Source organism: Lacerta agilis, chromosome 11 (genome assembly GCF_009819535.1).
Source record: "Lacerta agilis isolate rLacAgi1 chromosome 11, rLacAgi1.pri, whole genome shotgun sequence".
Taxonomy (NCBI): Eukaryota; Metazoa; Chordata; class Lepidosauria; order Squamata; family Lacertidae; genus Lacerta; species Lacerta agilis.
In genome coordinates this window covers 18,227,500-18,248,951 of record NC_046322.1, presented here as the reverse complement: position 1 = coordinate 18,248,951, position 21,452 = coordinate 18,227,500, and the positions used below count along the sequence as shown (strand labels likewise).

The 21,452-nt window shown below is 44.3% G+C and overlaps 1 protein-coding gene across 1 annotated transcript in view; it reads right to left on the bottom strand.

The window, feature by feature from the left end:
• Positions 1–3,909: 3,909 nt before the first annotated feature.
• C7 (complement C7) overlaps positions 3,910–21,452 on the bottom strand; it is a 31,996-nt gene continuing 14,453 nt past the window's right edge. The window contains exons 11-18 of the mRNA XM_033164156.1: positions 16,686–16,914; positions 14,994–15,171; positions 13,879–13,966; positions 13,231–13,363; positions 12,671–12,862; positions 8,458–8,554; positions 7,076–7,260; positions 3,910–5,291 (exon numbers count right to left, since the gene is read on the bottom strand). Coding sequence (XP_033020047.1) covers positions 5,104–5,291; positions 7,076–7,260; positions 8,458–8,554; positions 12,671–12,862; positions 13,231–13,363; positions 13,879–13,966; positions 14,994–15,171; positions 16,686–16,914 — 1,290 coding nt within the window. The 3' untranslated portion in view covers positions 3,910–5,103. The remainder of the gene's footprint in view (positions 5,292–7,075; positions 7,261–8,457; positions 8,555–12,670; positions 12,863–13,230; positions 13,364–13,878; positions 13,967–14,993; positions 15,172–16,685; positions 16,915–21,452) is intronic.

The window sequence follows — 21,452 nt, the reverse complement described above, 5'->3', positions numbered from 1 at the left end:
TCTAGACGCTTTCACACCTGAAGCAAAACTGCACTCGCTCATCCTTCCAATTTGGATGAGAACTATTTTTCTTTATGAAAATAACATATAGTGACTGGAGGCAGACAAATAAAATCCCCTCTGGAATCTGCAACTACAATCTGACTGCTAAAGGGCAAGGCAGCCCTAGGTAGAAGAGCTTGGTCTCAGTACCGTTTCATTAGACCGTTTCATTGATGGAAGAAACTTCCAGTTGCACCAGAAGAGATTAGAAAAACAAAACATTATATATTATTTACAAGTGGTGGTTCAAAATATTGACAAGGGAGGTAACACCTGATTTAAAGCAGCTAGTGCTAATGATTTTGCATTAGGAGAGTGAGCAGACGAGGTGCTGCCTCCTCCAAATGTAGACACATATTAGAAAGCTCTAGTTATGGGGCTGTATCCAACTGAGCCGGAGTCAGAGTCAGGGCCGGCCTACCCATAAGGCAAGGTGAGGCAACTGCTTCAGGTGGCAAGATTCACTGGGGCAGCCAATCCCAATGTCAGTCTTTCCCCCCCCCCAACCCCTCTGTTCTTGATGTAGATCTTCCTTCAAACTTTCTTTCCTGGACGGGGGGAGAAGCCATTCTGGAGTCTGCCTGAGGTTCCAAAATGTCTTGGGCTGGCCCTGGTCAGAGTAGACCCACTGAAATTAACTGACTAATAAGTTGACCTTCAGTGGGTCTACTCTGAGTAAAAACAAATGTCTGATACACCCATGTTATGTAGCAGATGGGAGTTTGCTGTTTTGCCTGTACTCATAGTTTGCAGTCCTGGTGTGAAGCCAAACAAACCGTTTCTGCTGGATTTTTCTCTCCCCTTCTCCCAGTTTAGGGTCCTGGCGGAGGCCAGGTGAACACCAGGCACTCACTGATACGACAAAGGTCACATCCCCAAAAGCAAGGTCATAGCAAGGCAAGTCAGGAGGGAGCTACCATGTTCCAACCAGGGGGAAAAGGCAGCTTGTCAGCACCCTGGAGAGTTCACAGGGAAGTATTCACTAAGAGAGTTATTGCCCCAACACCATGGTGACTTCTTATGAAGGCTGGCTGGCCTCAACTTCCTATTTGCCCCCCCCTTCTGAGGAACCATATTGTCATTTAAAGAGCAGTTGCCCTATTCTGACTTCTATGGCATGCAGGTGCTAAGGAGGTGCTAAGAGACCCCCAGGTATAGGGTGCTATATAAATAATAAATAATAATAATAATAATAATAATAATAATAATAATAATAATAATAATAATGGATTGGAGGGCTGTCCTCTGGCCTGGAGGGGTCTGTTAAAGCCTGATAATATGACACTGGGTGATCTGGGAGCAGGGTAGGGTGATTGCCTCATCTCCTTCTGAGTCAGATGGAGGATTGTTGCCAAAGAACATAACAGGTTTGGATGCAAAAGCAAGCTATGGTTTGTCACAAGCTATGATCAGACTTTGTTATTACTACTTGTTTTTATTTTTCCACCATGTGCAGCGAGAAGAGGGAGGGAGTGTGGGACCCCGAAGCTTGTGCTGGCTTACTCTTGTCATGTCAGGTTGCGGTTAGGGCATTGTGTCTGAATGGCCCCAAAGGCAAAATCCCAAGTTCTATTAAAAACATTCTGCTAATGGAGGTCCAACGGATTTATTCCAGTAATAGGTGATATGTATTTTAGCTGGTATTCCTAAATTAACAACCACTGCTGGCATTGCAATTGAATGCCCTCAATGTGTCAAAATGAATGTGTGATATATGCTTGCAAGGAGGCCTTGTCATGCAAAAGAAACTTATGGACACTGTTTCTATTATTATGTTATGATGAATTCCAAGGTCATATCTTACGTGGTGTAATCCCCTCTCCTCATTACATTACTCCTTCTCTCTCTATTTTTTTACACTTTATATAATGTGTGGGGTACCACTGAGCCTTGGGCTTGCCGATCAAAAGGTTGGCGGTTTGAATCCCGCAACGAGGTGAGCTCCCGTTGCTCGGTCCCAGCTCCTGCCAAACTAGCAGTTCGAAAACACTCCAAAAAGTGAAAGTAGATTAATAGGTACCGCTCCGGCGGGAAGGTAAATGGCGTTTCCCTGCGCTGCTCTGGTGTCGGTGTTCCATTGTGTCAGAAGCGGCTTTGTCATGCTGGCCACATGACCCGGAAAAACTGTCTGCGGAGCGGACAAATGTCGGCTCCCTCGGCCTGTAAAGCAAGATGAGCGCTGCAACCCCAGAGTCGTTTGTGACTGAACTGTCAGGGGTCCCTTTACCTTTACTTTTACCTCTCATGGAGGACACTGTGCTCCTTGGGGTAATTTGTCCACCTTTGGTCCCCAACCTGCACTCAGCTCTCCCCTGTGCCTCCTAGAAGCTGTCAGCATGCGACAGCAGCCACACCCCAGGAATGTTTTTGACTGGCCAGCTAAACCAGGTGAGGATAGCTGATGGGTCTCAAATCCTCAGTGAGTTAGGACTTCCCCCTGCATGCAAAGACAGGCTCTGTCAGGTTGAGCCAACAAGACCAATAGTAGGTCCAGCAGTCAAGAAGGCAGTTTCTGCACATTCTATAGAGGCATATGGGGCTCGTCGCCCCTGAGTACCATTTGATGGGAAAGCAGATATAAGTTAAACCAATAACTAAGCTACAGCAAGAAAATACTGTTGCTTTTTCCCCCTTTTCTTTTACTCTCCTGCTTGTGGGTTTCCTATATAAGCATCTGGTTGGCCACTGCAGGAAACAGGATGATGCACTGCATAGGCCTTTGATTAGGTCATGGAGAACCTTTGGCCTGAAAGATGCTGCTGAACTACAACTCCCATCATCCCTAGCCATCAGCCATGTTTGTTGGGGATGATGTCATTTGTATTTCAGCGGCATCTGGGGGACGGAAAGTGATCCACACCTGCTCTGAACAAGCAAACATAAATCATGCTCAGCTGACCTTAAGCCATTTCCCATTCACAGAAATGGAATCACGATGTACCTGCTTGCTTCCAAACCAGTGCCCAAAGGATGAAGGCCACCTTTACTGCATCCAGACCAGAAGAGGGCGTCCAAAGAGGACATACACCCTCTGTGCATTGGGGGCCATGAAATGCACCAAGATGAGGATGGAATTCTTTCATCCTGGGAAGTGCTTGCCTTAAAATAGACGTCAAAGCTCATCTCCTTATGGAAGGACATCCAGATAGACAGGCACATTTCGGTAGCATGGTTTTTTGCAGAATAAATATCAATGGACGTTAGTACTTTGGTATCAATATATGACAATCACTGAAATAAGGAGTGCTTTACATATGTCCTAAGAGTAGAGCATTGCTAATAATTCCAGAACTGTCTTTTTCAACCATTTATTAGGTGGAATGGGGTGTGTGTGATGAAATGAATCCCTCCCCAAAAATATTGAGGGAGATGAGATGGAGTTGCCATTTACCTTACTTAAACTTAGGATGTAGCTAAAGTTTTTCTCTCTTCCTTTAAGCTCAATGCTCTCTCTGCTGCTTCCCACTGGCCACATTCCCTTTACAGTCGTACCTTGGTAGTCAAACGGAATTCGTTCTGGAAGTCCGCATGACTTGCAAAACATTCAGAAACCAAAGCATGGCTTCTGATTGGCTGCAGGAAGCTCCTGCAGCCAATCGGAAGCTTCTGAAAATCATTCACAAACTGGAACACTCACTTTCAAGTTTCGATCGTTTGGGAGCCAAGGCGTCTGAGATCCAAGGTACGACTGTACTGTCTTAAGAGTAAGGCTACATCATGTTGTATCACCCCCAAGGCATTCTGGGAAGTTAATTTATACCCCACCTTTCCTCCCAAAGGAGCCCAGGGTGGCAAACAACAAGCGATAAAATAATTCCGAGGGGATTACGAACAGGAATCACACCACAGCCATTTTTTAAAAAAAACAAACAAAACATTATTTATTGATACAAGATTAGTCATGACCTTTGAGTATTTCAGGATGGCTGACAAAGTCTGGCTCTGTACAGTCCATCTGCTTGCCTTAAGACAATATGAAATAAGTGTTCTGGGTTATTGCTGGCTTGAGACAGCTAAAGACCTACTAAGCAAAATGTACTGCCATACTCTAACACAGTCATCTTCAACTTCTCCAAACCCCGTCTAAGCATCAACTTGCAGCAGAGGGGTCCTCTAGTAATCTCAATCATGGAACTCCAAATCTTTAACCATATACTGTATGTCCAACTTTCTCTGTTTTCCTCTTTCACTCTCTTTCTTCTCTCAGCTTTTCTCTCCGTTTCCCCACCCAACCTCTCCCTCTTTTAAAAGACAGCAAACCTTTCAATAAATAATCCAGTTAAATGGTGGAGTTGCCACCTGTGTGATCAGCCATATTGGTCAGTTGACATCCAAGTGCTCTAGAATCTGGCATAATCAAGAAGCAGAGCTAACTGTGAGCCTATGGAGATATTTTGGGGCATTTATTAAATTTATATCTGAACCTTCCTCCCAAAGGAGACCAGAGAAGAAGAGAGGGGAGGCCTGGTTTTCCATGGGTGAGTCAGTAAGTGCAGAGAACAATTTAATAGCACATCATTAGTGTCCTCAGACGCCCTCCTTTACTTTCTCCCATACCAATGAACAGCTGCCATTTATCACCACAGGAAAACGTAAAGTGACATACTTAAGTACACATCTGAAGTATGAATAAAATCTATCCTGTGTTTGACACTGGGTGGGCTGCTCCTCTATGACAGCCATCGGGGGGGGGGGCAGGAATGCACTCCCCCCATATGTCCTTGAAATATACAAGCCTTCTCTTCCCATATCACCTACAAAGTTATGCCCATTTTGCTAGTTTTAATAATTCTCATTCCACCGTTTTCCTGACCCCTTACTTTTTAATTTTATTTAGAAGAGCATATAAACTGCTTAATCAAATAATTTCTAAGCAGGGTAGATAAAACAAAACAAAACAATTCTCAATAATATACAAACGTAATCAACAAAAATCAACAAGTATACATAACTAAGTTATATGTCCAGAGAGACTTGCCAAAGGTTGTAGCAGGAGTGTAATACAGTGTATAACACACTGGAAAACCTAGTGGTTATCCTAGTGCAATAAGCAAACATAGACTAGGGAGTTTGTACATTGCACGGTCTTATGCTAACCACAGTGATGTTCTCCCCCTGGCACTTGAGGACGCCGGCCTCGCATTCTGTCATGGTCTGCTGTGCAACCCTTCCTTCCACTTCAACACAAATGCTTATTCCTGTGTCGCTGCATTGTCCAGCTTCTTTGCACGTGCACTGGTTGGTTGGATCTAAACAACCGCCACAAATGAGAAAAAAAATCAAACAACAGTGAACGAGACAGTAATTAACTGAACGATCTGGATTAACAAGCAGCTACAGGAAGACCAAAAGAAGCCAACCTTGCAGGCGTTCCTTTTATCCTCCCCAGCACCAATGCAAGGTTTGGGGAAGCTCAGCCACTCTGGCAGATGGTATACAGCCTCAGCAGGACTCAATCATCTCCCAGAGTCTCTTGGAGACAGCTGCTTCTGCAAGGAGGATGGGGACCCCTGATGTTTAAACACTGCACCTCTCCTTATCTCAGCTAGATGCCTCTCTCCCACTTGGCTCCTTCTGCTGCAAAGCCGGGGCCCTACCACGGCACCCAGCCCACTCCTAAGTTCTGCACTGGGTGGGTGGGGAGCCGTTGGGCGCCACAAGGGCGGCATGGGAGTTTTTAGTTTGATTTCCTAAAAAAAAAAAAAAAAAAAAGCTCAATAACTTTGATCCGCCCCAGGTGCTGATTTAAAGATCACTCTACAAATATCAGGCAGAGTGCATTATCTCCTGAAATGATAAGCAAGCAATCTTCCTAGGACGGACCAAGCCCTGAGCCACCCCTACTTTGAAGTGCAGGGTTGTAGTTAAGTTTTGGTTTCGCACAAATTGCCAGTGTATTGTGTGGGGGGGGGGTGGAGAGCAATCTGGATTAAAATTCATGTGGGGTACAAGGAGCCATCAATGAATTACATGGGTGCAGTGGATGTTTTGTGTCATATTCTATCTCATTACCATTGTAAACTGTATTTTATCTGCTGCTCAGTAAGTTGTTCAGCCTTGGGTAAGGTTTACTCATAAAAGCATCCTAGAAATACTTTGAAATAAATAATTCTTTAACACCCTCCACTTCTATGGTCCCGGAGCCTGCAACATGAGAACGGGCCTTCTCTGCAGTGGCTCCCTGTCTGTGGACTACTCTCCCCAGGGAAGTTCGCCTTTAGTTGCCAGGCAAAAACGTTCCTCTTTAACCAGGCCTTTGCCTGACCCGATCTACATCCTATACTCTTTTTAAAATGCTGGCTCTTTTTAGGTTTTTTTTTTAAATTATTGGGTTGCTGTTTGTATTTTGATTTTATGTATGTGATCCTTTATGTGAACTGCCCTGAGACCTTCAGGTACAGGACAGTATAGAAATATTAACAACAACAAAACAACAACAACTGCCTGGCTTGTACATACTAGGGTCCAATCAGACAACTGGGTTTTAAACGAAAAACACTCCCTTCTATAAAGTGAACATCATTTGTAGTTTGGCTCCCTAGAACCCTGCAGTTCAGGTGTATTCGTATTCCTCAGCAAGCAAAACAATGAGAAAAGTAAGTTTGAAGACCACCATTGTAAACTTCCTCCTGCTGCTAACCTTTGCTCTCATCTCTGGTAACAATTCATAATTTTCCTTCTCCATAGTTCTGAAGCTCGCTGCCAGAAACAAAGGAGATGCACCAGCTTGTTCCATGCTGTTCCCAGTAAATCGCATTTAGAAGTACCGGGGTGGGGAGGGGAGCAAGTGTCGGAACCGTGGGATGGAAAGCTAGCCGGCTTGGCCCCAGCCGGAGCGTCTCCCTTCTCAGCCTTGCAATACAGAGTGGATGTTCCACTCACGGGACTCCAGCAATCTGTGCCTGAATGTAAACAGACATGTGGCATGTAACAATCCCACATATCTGCAGAATTCCCGACAGCAAGTGCACCCACAACTTGAATTATCCAGTCAGGAATTTGGATAGGGAAGGATGTAGGGGAAACCTCTTACCATGACATGTCTCCCACAGCTGGCATGAGCCACAAGGTCTTGTGGATGCAGCAGGAGTCCTGCAGGTTTCCTTGCTGACCAAAGCATATTGCCTGCCCATGCACTCCAGGGCATGTAGCTTGCAGATGGTTAGCCATGTGCTTCTCTTGGTTCTTTGGTCTGTAGCACAGATGTCCAGGGAAGAGCTGGGAGGGAAAGCAGGAAATCACACTACATATTGACACGGGGATGAACTTCACAGTAGGGCTGGGGGATCTGCAGCCTCCCAAGATGTTGTTTGACACCAACTCCCATCAGCCCCAATGGTGAGAGATTTATTTATTTATTTGAATTTATACCTCGCAAACGGAACACGTTTTAAAAACCAGCGAAGCAAAAACATTTCAAAACAGGTAAAATATTCCGAAAAGAATTAAAAACAAGTTAAAACACCCTAAAAGCAGTTGCAGTTAAAAACAATGATCCCAGGGTTGGCAGGAACAGTATTCTTCAGCCACCAAATGCCTGAGTAAACATAGACATTTTCAAATCCCTCCTGAACGTTGATAAGGGGGAAAGAGGCACACCTTGATAGGGCAGGCACTCCACAATTGGGAGACCACCACTGAGAAGGCCCTGTGCTAGGACTGCACAAACCAGCATGATGGGAGTTGTAGCCCAACAAAAACTGTAAGGTGACCTATCCCTGCTTTACGGGGAGAGCCTGCACAATTTGCGACCCACAAAGCCAAATGCTTCCCATCGACCAGAATTCTCTACAGTCCACGCAGCAAAATAATCATGTGCGGACAGTTCAGTATAAACCTGTCAATGACACACACAAAATACACCCAGCAGTCTGGAGGGGCCCTTAGGAATAAACTTAAAAGGAGAATGTCAAGTTGGCCATACATTACTTGACAGAGATTGCCAGTATCACAGGACAAATTCTCCAGAGCTTCAGCAGAAAAAAAGGGAATCAAATTATTTATTACTTATCTGACTAGCATCCCCCAAATAAAAACCATCCATTTTTATTTCACATGCTCACTTGCCTTTGTTAGAGAAAGGTCCCTGCAGGATCTAAGGTAACTCGCTGCAACACTTCCAAATCTCCAGAATATATGTTTTTGTCTCCTTTTCTCTCCCTATTTTACACAACCAAAGCCCTCTTTCCCCTTTCTGTTCCTTCAGCCAAGCTATATCTCTACTAATACCAAACGACAGCTCCATCAAGGCAGGTAAAAAGATGAAACGGACTAAAGTGGGACAGGTCTGAGAAAAAGGTATTTTATTGCTAGCAAAGCTCACTTTATTTCTCCAAAGCTTTCTAATCCGTCATGGGCTCATGCCCCTGGAGGGTTTAGCTTTCTAACCGAAATGAGATACCTATGGCAACTCACCCACATTCATACGGCATCTTACACACACATTTTGCCTGTTGGGCTTTCTCCCATGGCTGGCATTCAGGGGCAGCTGGTACAGTATCTGTGCTGGGAACTGAGGAGAAAGAAGAAACAGAAGATCTAGAATGGGACGAGCAGACCGGCCAGAGATGATCTTGATAGCCCTGGCAGAGCCGACAATGATCCTTCCTGTTTTGTTTTCTCCGGAGTTGGGTGGGGAGTAAATGAGTGGAAAAGAAGTTGATGTGCGAAATATAGATGTATGATATAAGGAAGACATAATAAGAAAGAAGGGAAGTGAACGGAATTGTAATTTGGATGATTTGTGGGGTACAATTTTTTATTATAGTTTTTTGGTTTGTAAACTTTTCTGTTATAACCAGTTATAAAATCAATAAAAATTATTTACAAAAACAACAACAGACTAAAAAGCAGACAAAAACCCACATCAATAATAATAAAATAATAATAATAGTAATAATAATTTATTATTTGTACCCCACCAATCTGGCCGGGTTTCCCCAGCCACTCTGGGCAGCTCCCAACTGAATATTAAAAACACAATACAGCATTAAACATTAAAAACTTCCCTAAACAGGGCTGCCTTCAGATGTCTTCTAAAAGTAGGATAGTTGCTTATTGCCTTGACATCTGATGGGAGGGCGTTCCACAGGGCAGGCGCCACCACCGAGAAGGCCCTCTGCCTGGTTCCCTGTAACCTGACTTCTCGCAGGGAGGGAACCGCCAGAAGGCCCTCGGAGCTGGATCTCAGTGTCTGGGCTGAACAATGGGGGTAGAGATGTTCCTTCAGGTAATGTTGTCAGCAGGTGCCAAAAAGAGTGCCTGCCTGATATCCGTATGCAGGGAATTTCAAAGGGTAGGTGCAACTACACTAAAAGACTGAATTCTCACAAATGTGGAAAGGGTATGTTATGTGCCTGCTGATTGAAGTGGCTGAGGGGGCGTATATGGGGCAAGGCGACCTCACAGGTAAACTGGCCCCCATTTGTTTAGGCCTTTACCTACTGATAGTAACACCTTGAGCTTGGCCCAGTTGCAAATCAGCACAATGAACGAGATGGAGCCAATGGTCTGACTTGCTATAATGCAGCGTTCTAGGTTCCTCTCAGTCGATGGGCTTTGCTGGAAGGAAAGCCGTTTGGGAATGGGGCCTCAGTTTCCCTCCCTTTCCCTGGTGTGGAAGAAGTGTGGATGAAGCAAGTGTGGAAGAAGAACAGCCAGCCAGCTCAAAACAAACAATGGTCTGATTTGCTTTCTGGAAGAATCCAAAGAAATGAATCCTGCCAGAAATCTGATGGGAAAGGAAGATGGGCTGCGAATGCTAATGCCATGCACCTTCTAGCCTATGCTCAGCCTGTAAACAAAACCATCTATCACAACGACGGCGTAAGACTCCGGTGACCTTTGCTCCAAGAAGAGATGCGTGCCGAGTCCCCACCCCTGAGATTTCTTGGAGAATGGGGGTGCAGATAGCAATATAGAAGAACCACCACCAAAGGACCAGGAAAGGAAACTGCACAAATTTGATGCTTGACAACTGGCCTGTTTGTGGCCTTTTCTGTTAGTGAACCTCCGGTCCTGAGTTATTTCTACTTGAAATGTAATCCCAATCCATCAAAACATAATTAAAAACCTCCCCCCTTTGCAGACTCTCTGGAGTGACTGGACCTGTCTTTTCCCTCTGGTTTTACAACGAGGGGGAAATCTATTGATTTTTTTCCCTTCACAGTACCGTGACTCAAAAAGGCCGATTATGTTTACTTTAGAAGCTCTCACAAATACAGTTAATGCAGCCCATCCATTTTTAATATACCAGGTTTTTTTTTTTTAATATACCTTAAGTTACAGGTAGGTAGCCGTGTTGGCCTGCCATAGTCAAAACAATATAAAATAAAAAAATTCCTTCCAGTAGCACCTTAGAGACCAACAAACTTAGTTGGTCTCTAAGGTGCTACTGGAAGGAATTTTTTAATTTTATTTTGTTTTTAATATACCTTATCACTGATGCTTTTCACTGCCCACCATGGTACTGAAAGGGTTAACAACTGGCAGCATTGGGCTGAATTTAACCATCTAGCACAGGAGTAGCGAATGCGGTGCCCTCCAGATGTTGCTGCACTACAACTCCCATCATCCCTGATCATTAGCTATGCTGGCAGGGGCTGATGGGAGTTGTGGTCCAACAGCATCTGGAGGGCATCACGTTGGCTAACCCTGATCTAGCAGTGGTCATGGGGCAAATTCCAAAATGAGGAGGGGAGGGCACGTTTGGAGCCAAATTATAGGTACCTTCTCCTCCCAATATACTTTCGAATTGAATACGAAACCTCTGAACTGGATCCATAACTGGAAACAGAAGCAGCTGTCCCATACAGAGTCAGTCCATTGGCCTCAGTATTGTTGACACTGAATGGCTGAAGCTAGTTTCAAGGTGGAGTCCTTCCTGAGACCTTTTGCATCCAAAGCAGGGGCTTTAGCACTGAGTTAGAAGCTCAGAAGCTTCAGTTGGTGCAGAATTCAGTGGCCAAGATGGTTTAAACATATTGCACCGATCCTGGCCCAACTGCACTGGCTGCCAATTAATTTCTTGGCCCAATTCAAAGTGCTGGTTTTGACCTATAAAACCTCAAATGGCTTAGGACCGCAATACTTCAAGGACTGCCTATGAACTGACCTGGACCCTATGATCATCATCTGAGGCCCATCCTCTTGGTGAGAGTTGAAGGTGGCAATGTGAGAACAGCCTTCTTCTGCAGTGGCTCCCCATTTGTGGAATGCTCTCCCCAAGGAGGCTCGCCTGGTGCCTTTGTTACATATCTTTGGGTGAAAAACGTTTCTCTGTAACCAGGCCTTGGGCTGATTGGACTTCTATGGTCTCTTAAATGCATTTGTGGGCCATTGGTTTGTTTTTGTTCTCGTTTTATTCTGTATTTTGTGTTTTCATTTTGTATTTCTATGTTGTGATCTTCAGAGTAAGGGTGGTATAGAAATTTAATCAATCAATCAATCAATCAATCAATAATATACCTCCCCCATTCTGTGCTGAATCATTCTCTGGAATTCTCCCCATCCTCCTCCTTTCACACTGTGCAATTTACCAGTGCAAAGAGGCATGGAGTGTGGGGGGAGGGGGGGGACAAAGGATGGCATAGCTGCAACTGAGAACATGGGTGCTATGGTGCATTGTTGCTGCACAATTTAGTAATGCTGGGAACCAGAGGAAATGTAATTTCCTTGGACGCTGCAGCACGTGAGTTAAGACTACCAGCTGACTCCAAATAGGTGGTATTATTATTATTATTATTATTATTATTATTATTATTATTATTATCATCATCATCCCACCCAGGGCTTTTTCAGGGGGAACTCACAGGAACTCAGTTCCAGCACCTCTCAGGTGGGCACCATTGCCATTCTAAGAGAATGAAGGAGATGTTCAAAGTGAGTTCTGGCACATCTTTTTCTAGAAAAACAGCACTGATCCCACCGTGCCTAATAGCAGGAAGCAGCTCTTGCACACAGGCAAAAGTGAAAAGATTTGCCTTCCTTCAAATGGGAGAAGACTCTCTGAAATCCAGTTAATGTCTCTGCACCCAGTGAATAAAAGGTAAAGGGACCCCTGACCATTAGGTCCAGTCGCGGACGACTCTGGGATTGTGGCGCTCATCTTGCTTTATTGTCTGAGGGAGCCGGCGTACAGCTTCCCAGGTCATGTGGCCAGCATGACTAAGCTGCTTCTGTCAAACCAGGGCAGCGCATGGAAACGCCATTTACCTTCCCACCAGAGTGGTACCTATTTATCTACTTGCACTTTGACGTGCTTTTGAACTGCTAGGTTGGCAGGAGCAGGGACTGAGCAACGGGAGCTCACCCTGTCACGGGGGTTTGAACCGCCGACCTTCTGATCAGCAAGCCCTAGGTTTAACCCACAGCGCCACCCGCATCCCCTCGCACCCAGTGAAAAGCTTTTGCTAAATGGCTAAAACTGAACTGGTCTTAACATGCTCAGTTAAGCTTGGATAATGGAATGCTTCTCTGGAGGCCCACAGAAACATAGAAACATAGAATCATAGAGTTGGAAGAGACCACAAGGGCCATCCAGTCCAACCCCCTGCCAAGCTGCTCTGAAGTTTCCAAAGAAAGATCAGGCTATAAGTACACACACACAAAAGGTCCCAGAACTACATACCTCTCCGCCGGCACTGGATATTGTTGACATTAGGAGACCACTTCAGGGTGGGTTCACACAAAAGGACAGCTGCTCCTTCCAACTGCATGTCTTCTGAGCATGACAGCTTTACCTTCTCTCCTATCTGATACAATGGTTTCACTGGGTCTGCACTCAGTCCTCCTTCCAACGCAGGCAAGACACAAGCTGTTTCTAAGGAATAAAGAGGAGAAGCGAGCTGTGGGGGCTGGCTCATTAGGGTGAACATCAAGGCCCTGCCCCGAAGATAAACTGGGCAAGGAAGAGCCGTGTCAACTATATCCAGAGCTCCTTGGGAGGAGGGAAGAATGAAAACACATTTGTATCACTAGCCCTTGAGGGCCGAGAGGTGAAAATAAATGCTCCCTCTCAGCAGTCACCTATTGTTACCCCCCTTTTCTCCTCTTCCACACCCCAAACCCCACCTTCGGCAACCGCCTTGAACAGCGGCATGGCAGAAATTCAAGAAGAGCGGTGTCTTCTCCTGGCAGAGAAATGTAAATGGTGAATTGTACTTTGCAGCCAGGCTTACAGATACGTACTCTGGCAGCTCATCTGTCCAATGGTCCACCTCAAGCCTTCTCTGCAGGTCGCCACCGGGTCCCCCAAAACAGCATATCCATTATTGCAGGTGTAAACGATGCTTTTCCCCACAGGATAGGATGAATCGGCATCCTAAAAAGTAGAAAAATCGAGGGTCACTGAGTGGAAGGGTGCCTCTCTATTCCTACATGCTTGAATAATTCTTACAGAAATATTCAAAATATACAGCATTATACAATTATTTGCTGGGTTTTTGAATTATCAGCATTGTGGCCCAGGAGTCAGGACCTGGATATTTCTGCCTAGGTAAACTTGTTTGCTGCCTAAACAAACCAGTGAACCAGCAATGAAATCCATGTATGAAATCCATATAGTACAATCGAAGTACAAACATATGGACTCAGAAGTTAAGTTCCACTGAGTTCAATGGGGCAAGTGGGAATTACAGGTGGCCTTCAGATCCTGTTTGGGTTTTTACAACTTCCATCATGTTGCCCATGCTGGCTGATGGAAATTGTAGTTCCACAACATCTGGAGGTCACCGCATGGGCTACCTTAGAGGTACGCAGAACTCCAACCTAATTTTTACTACTCTTATCTATGCAGAGAATCTGCACAAGGAGGACATTCTGTTGTGCTTCACCTACTTGCACATATCCATTTTCCAAGGGAGGAGGTGGTGGGCAGGATTCTGTGCCCAACGTAGACACATCAAAGCAGTGTGGTTCTATTGAACTATAAAGCAAAACATTATTTTATTTTATTTTAAAAAAACATGATTATAATTTATTTCTGAGTTCAAGAGATTTGTCCATCTGGAGAAGGACACAAACACACTCATACAGAAACAGCAGCTTATGGATGCTCACTAACTTTTGTCCCTTTCTTGTCCCAGCCTAAATAAAATGCTCCAAATCCTTGCATGGAAAAAACAGTTAGTTTGAGCTAATAATAATATTATAATAATTTATTATTTGTACCCCGCCCATTTGGCTAAGACTTTTCCCAGGTCATAAATAATTCCCTAATGATACTTAAAATTTGCAATTTTAAAAAAGTGTTTATATCCTGATCATACAACTGGATTTTCCAACCAGAACTGTGATTGCCCAATTTCTGCAATGTTGCCATTTCAGGTCCTCCCAAACCATTTGTTGAAGGCACTGAAAAAGTTTCAGCTTAAACACTTGGTAGACATTTGTGGTAGTTTCAGAACTCCAGGCCATTCACCCATCTTGCACCTAGCACCAAAAGTGGGTCTCCCTGCCTCCATGTTGTTTTCTAATTATTCATACTACCTTATGAGCACAAAGTAAAAATGGCAGGATGTGTGGCAAAATCAACACAGAATGCCTGTAATACAACATAAGAAATAAAAGAAGCAATTGAAATACCATTAAAAGCCAATATGCATTATTTAGTGTGATAGATGTGCTGTCTTCTGACTTCAACCACAAATCCACAGATGCACTGTAGACCACTTGAATGAACCTTGTGGATCACTGGTGGTCCAAAGATCACTGTTTGAGAACCACTTCACTAAACCATGTATATGGGCTGACCTCCAGATGTTGCAGGACTACAACTCCCATCAACTTCATCTAGCATGACCAGTGGTCAGGCATAATGGGAACTGTAGCTTAGCAGCACCTGGAGAGCAATGCATTGACTCTCTCTTCAATGTATAATTTGCAACAAGTCTCAGGTGACTCCAGGACTTGCCAAACCATATTTCCTCTGAGCAAGTATAACTTCCACCTACCGAAAATGTTGCAAATCCTCATCCCCATCCTCACACTGGCGGCTTTCAGCTGCTTCTCCGATGCAGGACCTTCCACCGCCACTGGGATTGGGATTATTACAGCTTCGACTTCTTGATTTCCTTCCTCCTGTACAAGAACTCCATGAGGACCAGCAGCTCCAGCTTCCATCAATGACTCCTTCATAATGGCAGGAAAAGTCATGCATCATTTTTCAGTGGATCAGACACAGGATACTATGCAACTCACCGTCACAAGATATTCACCTGCACCTTCCTCAATCTGGAGGGAAGAGCTTGAAACCTGGACAATATTGGGAAATTTGACATATTTGATTCCCCTTAAGGGGTGAGGGCCAACTGCACCAGCCTTCAGTTTCAGCTGCTCCCCTTGTTAGAGGTGAAAATAGCTAAGTTGTTAACTATTAAGGTGGCCCTACAGTTCACACATTGTTGCAACTGCACAGAAGACCCGACTGAGATCATTTGGTGATTTACAGTAAATCAGCAAGAGTTCATGACTCCCAGTTGTTTGACAATCGCAAGTAGGGAGGGGGCAGAAATCCTGATGTGCTGATTCCTTATCTCTCAGCACCAGTGTTCCTCACACGTAAATTATGGGTACATAATTGCTTGCCGTTGACTAAGGGCCCATCCGGACTTCCTTTTGCACCATGCTTTCTAGGCACAGATCAGCACTTAAAAGCACTTTTTTTTGTCCTAGTACTTTCCCTGGGAAAACCTGCATTTTACTGCTGAATCAGAGCAAATGGCATTTCACAGAAAAGCTGATGGTTGTCCCCTCCCCCGCCCCAGTGAATCATAACCCCCTGATTCCCAGCTTCTCCCCCCCCAAAAAAGAGCAAGCTTCCAGGACTTGTATAACCTGAGATATGAGAGGAAATGCACAGCCACTATTCTCATTTTTGTTCTTGTTTTTTGTTGTTGTGAGAAACTGGCCTGCTCCCCTATTTGGTGTTTTGCTTTAAAAAATCCTGTGGATGCCTATGGAAAGCAGATGTGTACCTTCCAGCACGTGACTTACAGAATGTGGTGGTTATTATCTCCAGCTCCTCAGCTATCTTTTTTGCATCAGACTCTCCTCCCCCTGAACCACTCTTTTGCTTCCAGGTTTGGTTGAAACCAGGTTTACTCGAACCAGGTTTGGTTGAAACCAGGTTTACCTTGAGGTGCTAGTAAAAACGAATGCAAATTACAGTAGATCCTGCAAGCCTGCCTCTGGTGCTGAAGAGACCAGGGCCAAGAGTTGGTCCTTTTGCGCTCTAAAGACCCATCCACACTTTCGCTTAACCCATGCCTAGAAAGCATGAGTCTGGGTGGTTTTCCACTTGACCCATGCTTTCTAGGCAGAGGTCCAAGTGGTATTGCCTTTGCCACACTGGCCTCCCCCCCCCCCCAAGAAAACCCACTTTTTAGCAGTAAATCAGAACAAATAGGCAAGTGGCAGAAAACCCCATTGCTGTTTGCTCCAATTCAGCACTAAATATCAGGTTTCCCTGGGGTGGGGGGGGGGGAAGCAGCGGGACAAATGTAGTGTGGATAAGCCCTAAGTAACTTCAAATCACGGTGACATCATGTGTGCATGTGTATCTGTGTGTGTACATGCATTAGGGGAGGGCTGGTAGTTTTCACACATTGCACTACCTGCTTTAAAACAGCAGAGAAATGACTTGCCTGGCTGGTCTTGCACAAGAGTTCCCAGTTCGCAAGCTGCTCCAAAAGTATACGGTTTGCAGAAGCACAGGCACCGAGTTTCCACAACAGCCGGCTCACCACCATTTCGACACGGGCGGCATTTGCAGGGATCATTTTCGCTCAGGTACTCTTCGATGGCTCGTTTCAGGTGATGCCTTTTGACGGATGCACAAGGTACCTCCTTCACCAACTCATACAGTGGTGTGAGCTATATATACATATAATTAACATGTCCAACTGTTTGTTGTTTTTTTCAAAGAACATTACTTTTTTCTTACATTCTACTTGGCTCCCCGTTTTTCTCCATGAGGGGGGAATTGCGTTCAAAAAATTATTCAAAGGCGAGAAGATGAAATTCGTGTGTGGGGTGCAGGGGTTTTGTTTAATTTCCCCTACTTTTGAGTAAGGTGCACGTGTTTCAATTGAAACCCAGGAGAAGACACCTGGAGGCAATTCCTCCCAAGGTTGTTGGTTTTTTAAAAAATCAGTAAGTGTGGACAGCTGGGGAGGCTGCACAGTGCTGCCCCAATCTTTACTGGAAAGCAGAAACACACACATCCCGTGCCTAGCCACCTTGCAATGACAAGGAGTATGCTCAAAACCCCACACACCTGAAATTGCCCTGAGACACTCCACACACTCTCAGCTGCCCTGAGAATTAGGTAGGGGGGGGGGAAATGAAACCTATTTTCTTTTTGCAGGGGAAGAAAACTTCTGTGAAATTGGAGGCCAGATTTTGGCACAGTATTAATGCTACTCTTGCCTCAAGCAACGAAGAGCAATGTTCAATGCAGCCAACATTAATGCTTGTCAGTCCTGTGTGATTAACATTCCTGTTAAAATCAGTGGGTCCTAAACAACCTTTATTTGTTAGGATTGTGATAACAGGGCTTCCAGGTGGTTTTTCTCTCAAGAGGTGAGTAGGTTCAGACCTGCTTAAGAGTGACAAAGAATCTGAGCATCTTCAGACCATTCCTTGGACACCAGAGTGGAAAACTTCTATTATTTTTATTTTAAACTTTGCCTTTTTGACGTATTTCTAGAGCAACTTCCAAAAGGACAGCAGCAAAATTAACAGATGAAAGACAACAATAATGACTAAACAGCCCCAAATAATCAGTAGTTAAAACTATTTTAATTGCCAGTGGAATTGCTTTAAGAATTAAAATTGCATGTGGCGTGCAAGATGCAGTGTACGTCTCAACCTGGTTTACATTCTTTTTTTCTTTGCATAATCTAAAGCAAGTCCCTCTTTCGGCAGATACTACATGAAAAAAGTGGGCCGTGTTTTCAGGCGAATAAGTATTGACCTGTGCATCTGTTGAGGCTTTGTCTTTTTTTGGGGGGGGGCGTGTTTCATTCATTAGATGAAGTTGGCCAGCCACCCAGGATAATGTTTGCTGTGTGATGCCTATACCTAACCAAACTTGCTCATGTCACTTCCGGCGGCGACGCCATCGCGGAGCGGTCGTGGGTTGCCTCGGCTGCGAGGCGACCCAGTCCGTCCCGGGGGTTGGAGCCCCGCTACCGCAAAGCGGGGCTCCGGTGGGGTGCGGGAAGAGCGTCCCGCACCCCGGGCTCCCCGGCTGTGCCCACTATGGCTCTGAACCCTTCACTCACTCCCCCTGTAAAGGCGGAGTGGGGGTGAAGGGACAACGGAGCCGGGCTATAGGGGACATGCCCCAACCGGGACGCGGAGCGGCGGTTACCCCCGCGACGAGCATTAAAGTTCTACCTGTTATGTTTGGAGCTAAAGAAACCCGGTGGTCGTGAGTATCTGATTGGACTAGTTTCTGTGCTTTTTTAACGATCCGGGGGACATTTGGAAAGGAAGTCTGCCTCCCTCCCTTCGGGGGAAAGAAAATAACCAGTTTAAGAGGCTGCTGTTACAGAGATGGTTACAAAGTATTTGAATTTTGATAAGTGAGACTCTTTTGATCTCCCTTTGGGGAGCAAGTCTGTGGAAAATATCCCCTTTTAAAGTTTTGGTCTTTGCGCCCTGGTTTCAGGGAAAATGGCTACGAAAAGTTGGAGCTGAAGTGGAAAATCACTGGCACAAAAGGGAGAACATAGAAATAGAAACTGAAATCTGATACCTATCCCCCTTCCCAACATGTTGGATTTTGTTTTTGAACTCGTTTTGAACTCTGGATTAACGGATGAACAAAGATTTGTTATCTTGAAGCTGGAACTGCTTGATCAGAAATTGAAGGTTTTGAGTGGGGACATGAAAAAATTTTTACTTCCCACAGAGGAGGCCTTCCAAGTTTTCTACACCATGGAAGAGAACCTTGGCAAAGAGCTGAAGGGGATGATTGAAGATTGGAGAGAGATGGTTTGGCGACTCCGGGAAAAAGGAACGTCCTTTGGGGGTGGCAGCCCCGGGACGGCAAGAACTGTTATATCCAGCCCCCGAGGTGAGAGCTCGGGAGTGAGGGACAAAGAACTAAGATATCTACAAATACAAGAAGAATGTAACATTGAATCGGAGAAGCTGAAAGAAGATGCACTGCGTACCCTGATGCTTGAGGCAAGGTCTATTGGGAACTGTGTCTGGATCTGTGGACGTATAAGAAAAGAGGACAATTGGAGGATTGGTTCCGGTGATAGATGGAAATGGACAATGGACAGAGGGGGAATAGGGTGAAGTATTAAGTGTAAAATTTAAATGGTTTGTTATGGTAATCTGAAATCGGAGGGTTAAGACTTTAAGTTTTATTTTATTTATAACAAGAAAAGGGATATTTTGAATTTTATGTTATTAGCAGCAGTTTAAGGGATAGAAGAAGTTCGTATAGATTTGATATAAGAATAATGTGTTAAGATCTAAAGATTTGTTATTAACTATTATGGATTAAGATAATTGTTTAGATTTGAATTTTCTTTAAATGAATTTAATTTTTAGTGAGATGTTGTTGTTAAAGTAGATTCTGGATTTAAAACCGAAGGTGAAAAGGCAGGGGAAGTCAACCATCTAGATTTGGAACTAGAAATTTTTATTTATGTATGTAAACAAGAAGAAGAATCCTGGCTATGTTTGTATTTGTTTTATATTTGTAGGTGTGGGTGTGGGTTTATGTTTTGTTATGAAAATGCCAATAAATTCTTTTAAAAAAAAAAAACTTGCTCATGTGGGCTACACAGCTGGCAAGCATTGTGCATATGAATCTTAATTATGCCAAATGCAATAAGGTTGAATTGCTTTGCTCAAATCTGACATCTTGAAATTTCTGCTTACTTCCTGGATCTGAGCAAATTAGATGTTCAGATTGAGTATAGGGACCTTAATTAACTTGCAAACAAGGTACAACGCTCACAGGGATTTCTGCTTTTATTTGATTTATTATTTGACTTAGCAAGCTCAGCAGCAACTTCCTTTCACTTGAATAGCGTTTTTTTTGGGGGGGGGACTGCAATGAAGAAGAAAAAGAAAGGAGATTTTTTATATATATAATTTTTTTAAAACTGGGCATGAGTAACTTACACTAAATGGAAGTCTTGTCTGGATCTGGGTGGCAGTAGCCATGTAAGGGACAGTGATGGTAGAGCTGCTTCAGGATATATGGAGTGATATTGAATTGAAGGCATAACCCTCCCTTAGGATGCCTTCCAGTAGGAGTCCTCCTTTTGCACTGATAAGAAGCCAATAGACCTTCTCAGATGGTCACGACTCAAGGATGCTCAACATTATGCCCACTGCCTTGCTTCTGGTGCCCAAGCATTGATTGTTCCTTTGTAAAAACAAGAGCATCTGCATGCACACGTGATATGCGCATAAACTCTCTGTGTGTGATGGGTGAAGCCTGCATTTTGCATTGCACCAGATCACACCGTAGGGATGAGGGAGAAATTTGGTTCAGTTCACAATAACTGCGAACCTATCTAATTTGCAACCCCCAAACCAATAAGCAAATCAAAACCAAACTATCCTTTGAAATTTGCACTTCTCTGAACTTTGCGATGCCATTCTCCAACCAAACAATATGTAGAAAAAATGCACGTGTCTGGGGGGAAAGCGTGCATAAAATTGTGAGCATTCTTATTTTTTTTTTTAAAAAAAAATAATAATACAAAAATGCATTCTATTAGGGGAAATTGCTTGCAGAAATGTGTCTTATTGGGCAAAATTGCATACAAAAATGTTTACATTGGGATAAATGTGCACTAAAACAGTGTTTTCCAACCTTTTTTTGGGCAAAGGCACACTTGTTTCATGAAAAAAAATCACGAGGCACACCACCATTAGAAAATGTTAAAAAATTTAACTCTGTGCCTATATTGACTATATATAAAGTAATTTTTCCCACGGCACACCAGGCAACATCTCGCGGCACACTAGTGTGCCACGGAACAGTGGTTGAAAAACACTGCACTAAAACACTGGTTTATTTTTGGGAGAACATATAAAGAGGCATTTTGTGGAGAACTGAATGTAAGACTGGAAAAATAAGAGAAGCCGAAATGGACAATTGCATCTGTCTCTAGGGTTCATGCAGCATGCAAGTGGTATGTGTGTAAGCTCTGTGCAGAAGATGAGATCAGCATTTGAAGGTTGGAAGCAATGACAAAAAGCATGATAAGAACCTAAGAATAGCCCTGCTGGGTCAATGCAATGGCCCATCTAGTCCAGCATCCTGTTCTCACAGGGGCTGAACAGCTACCGGGGGGGAACCCGCAAGCAGGATTGCAGCACAAGAGCACTCTCTCCTCCACTGGCTTCCAGCAATTGGTATTCAGAAGCATATT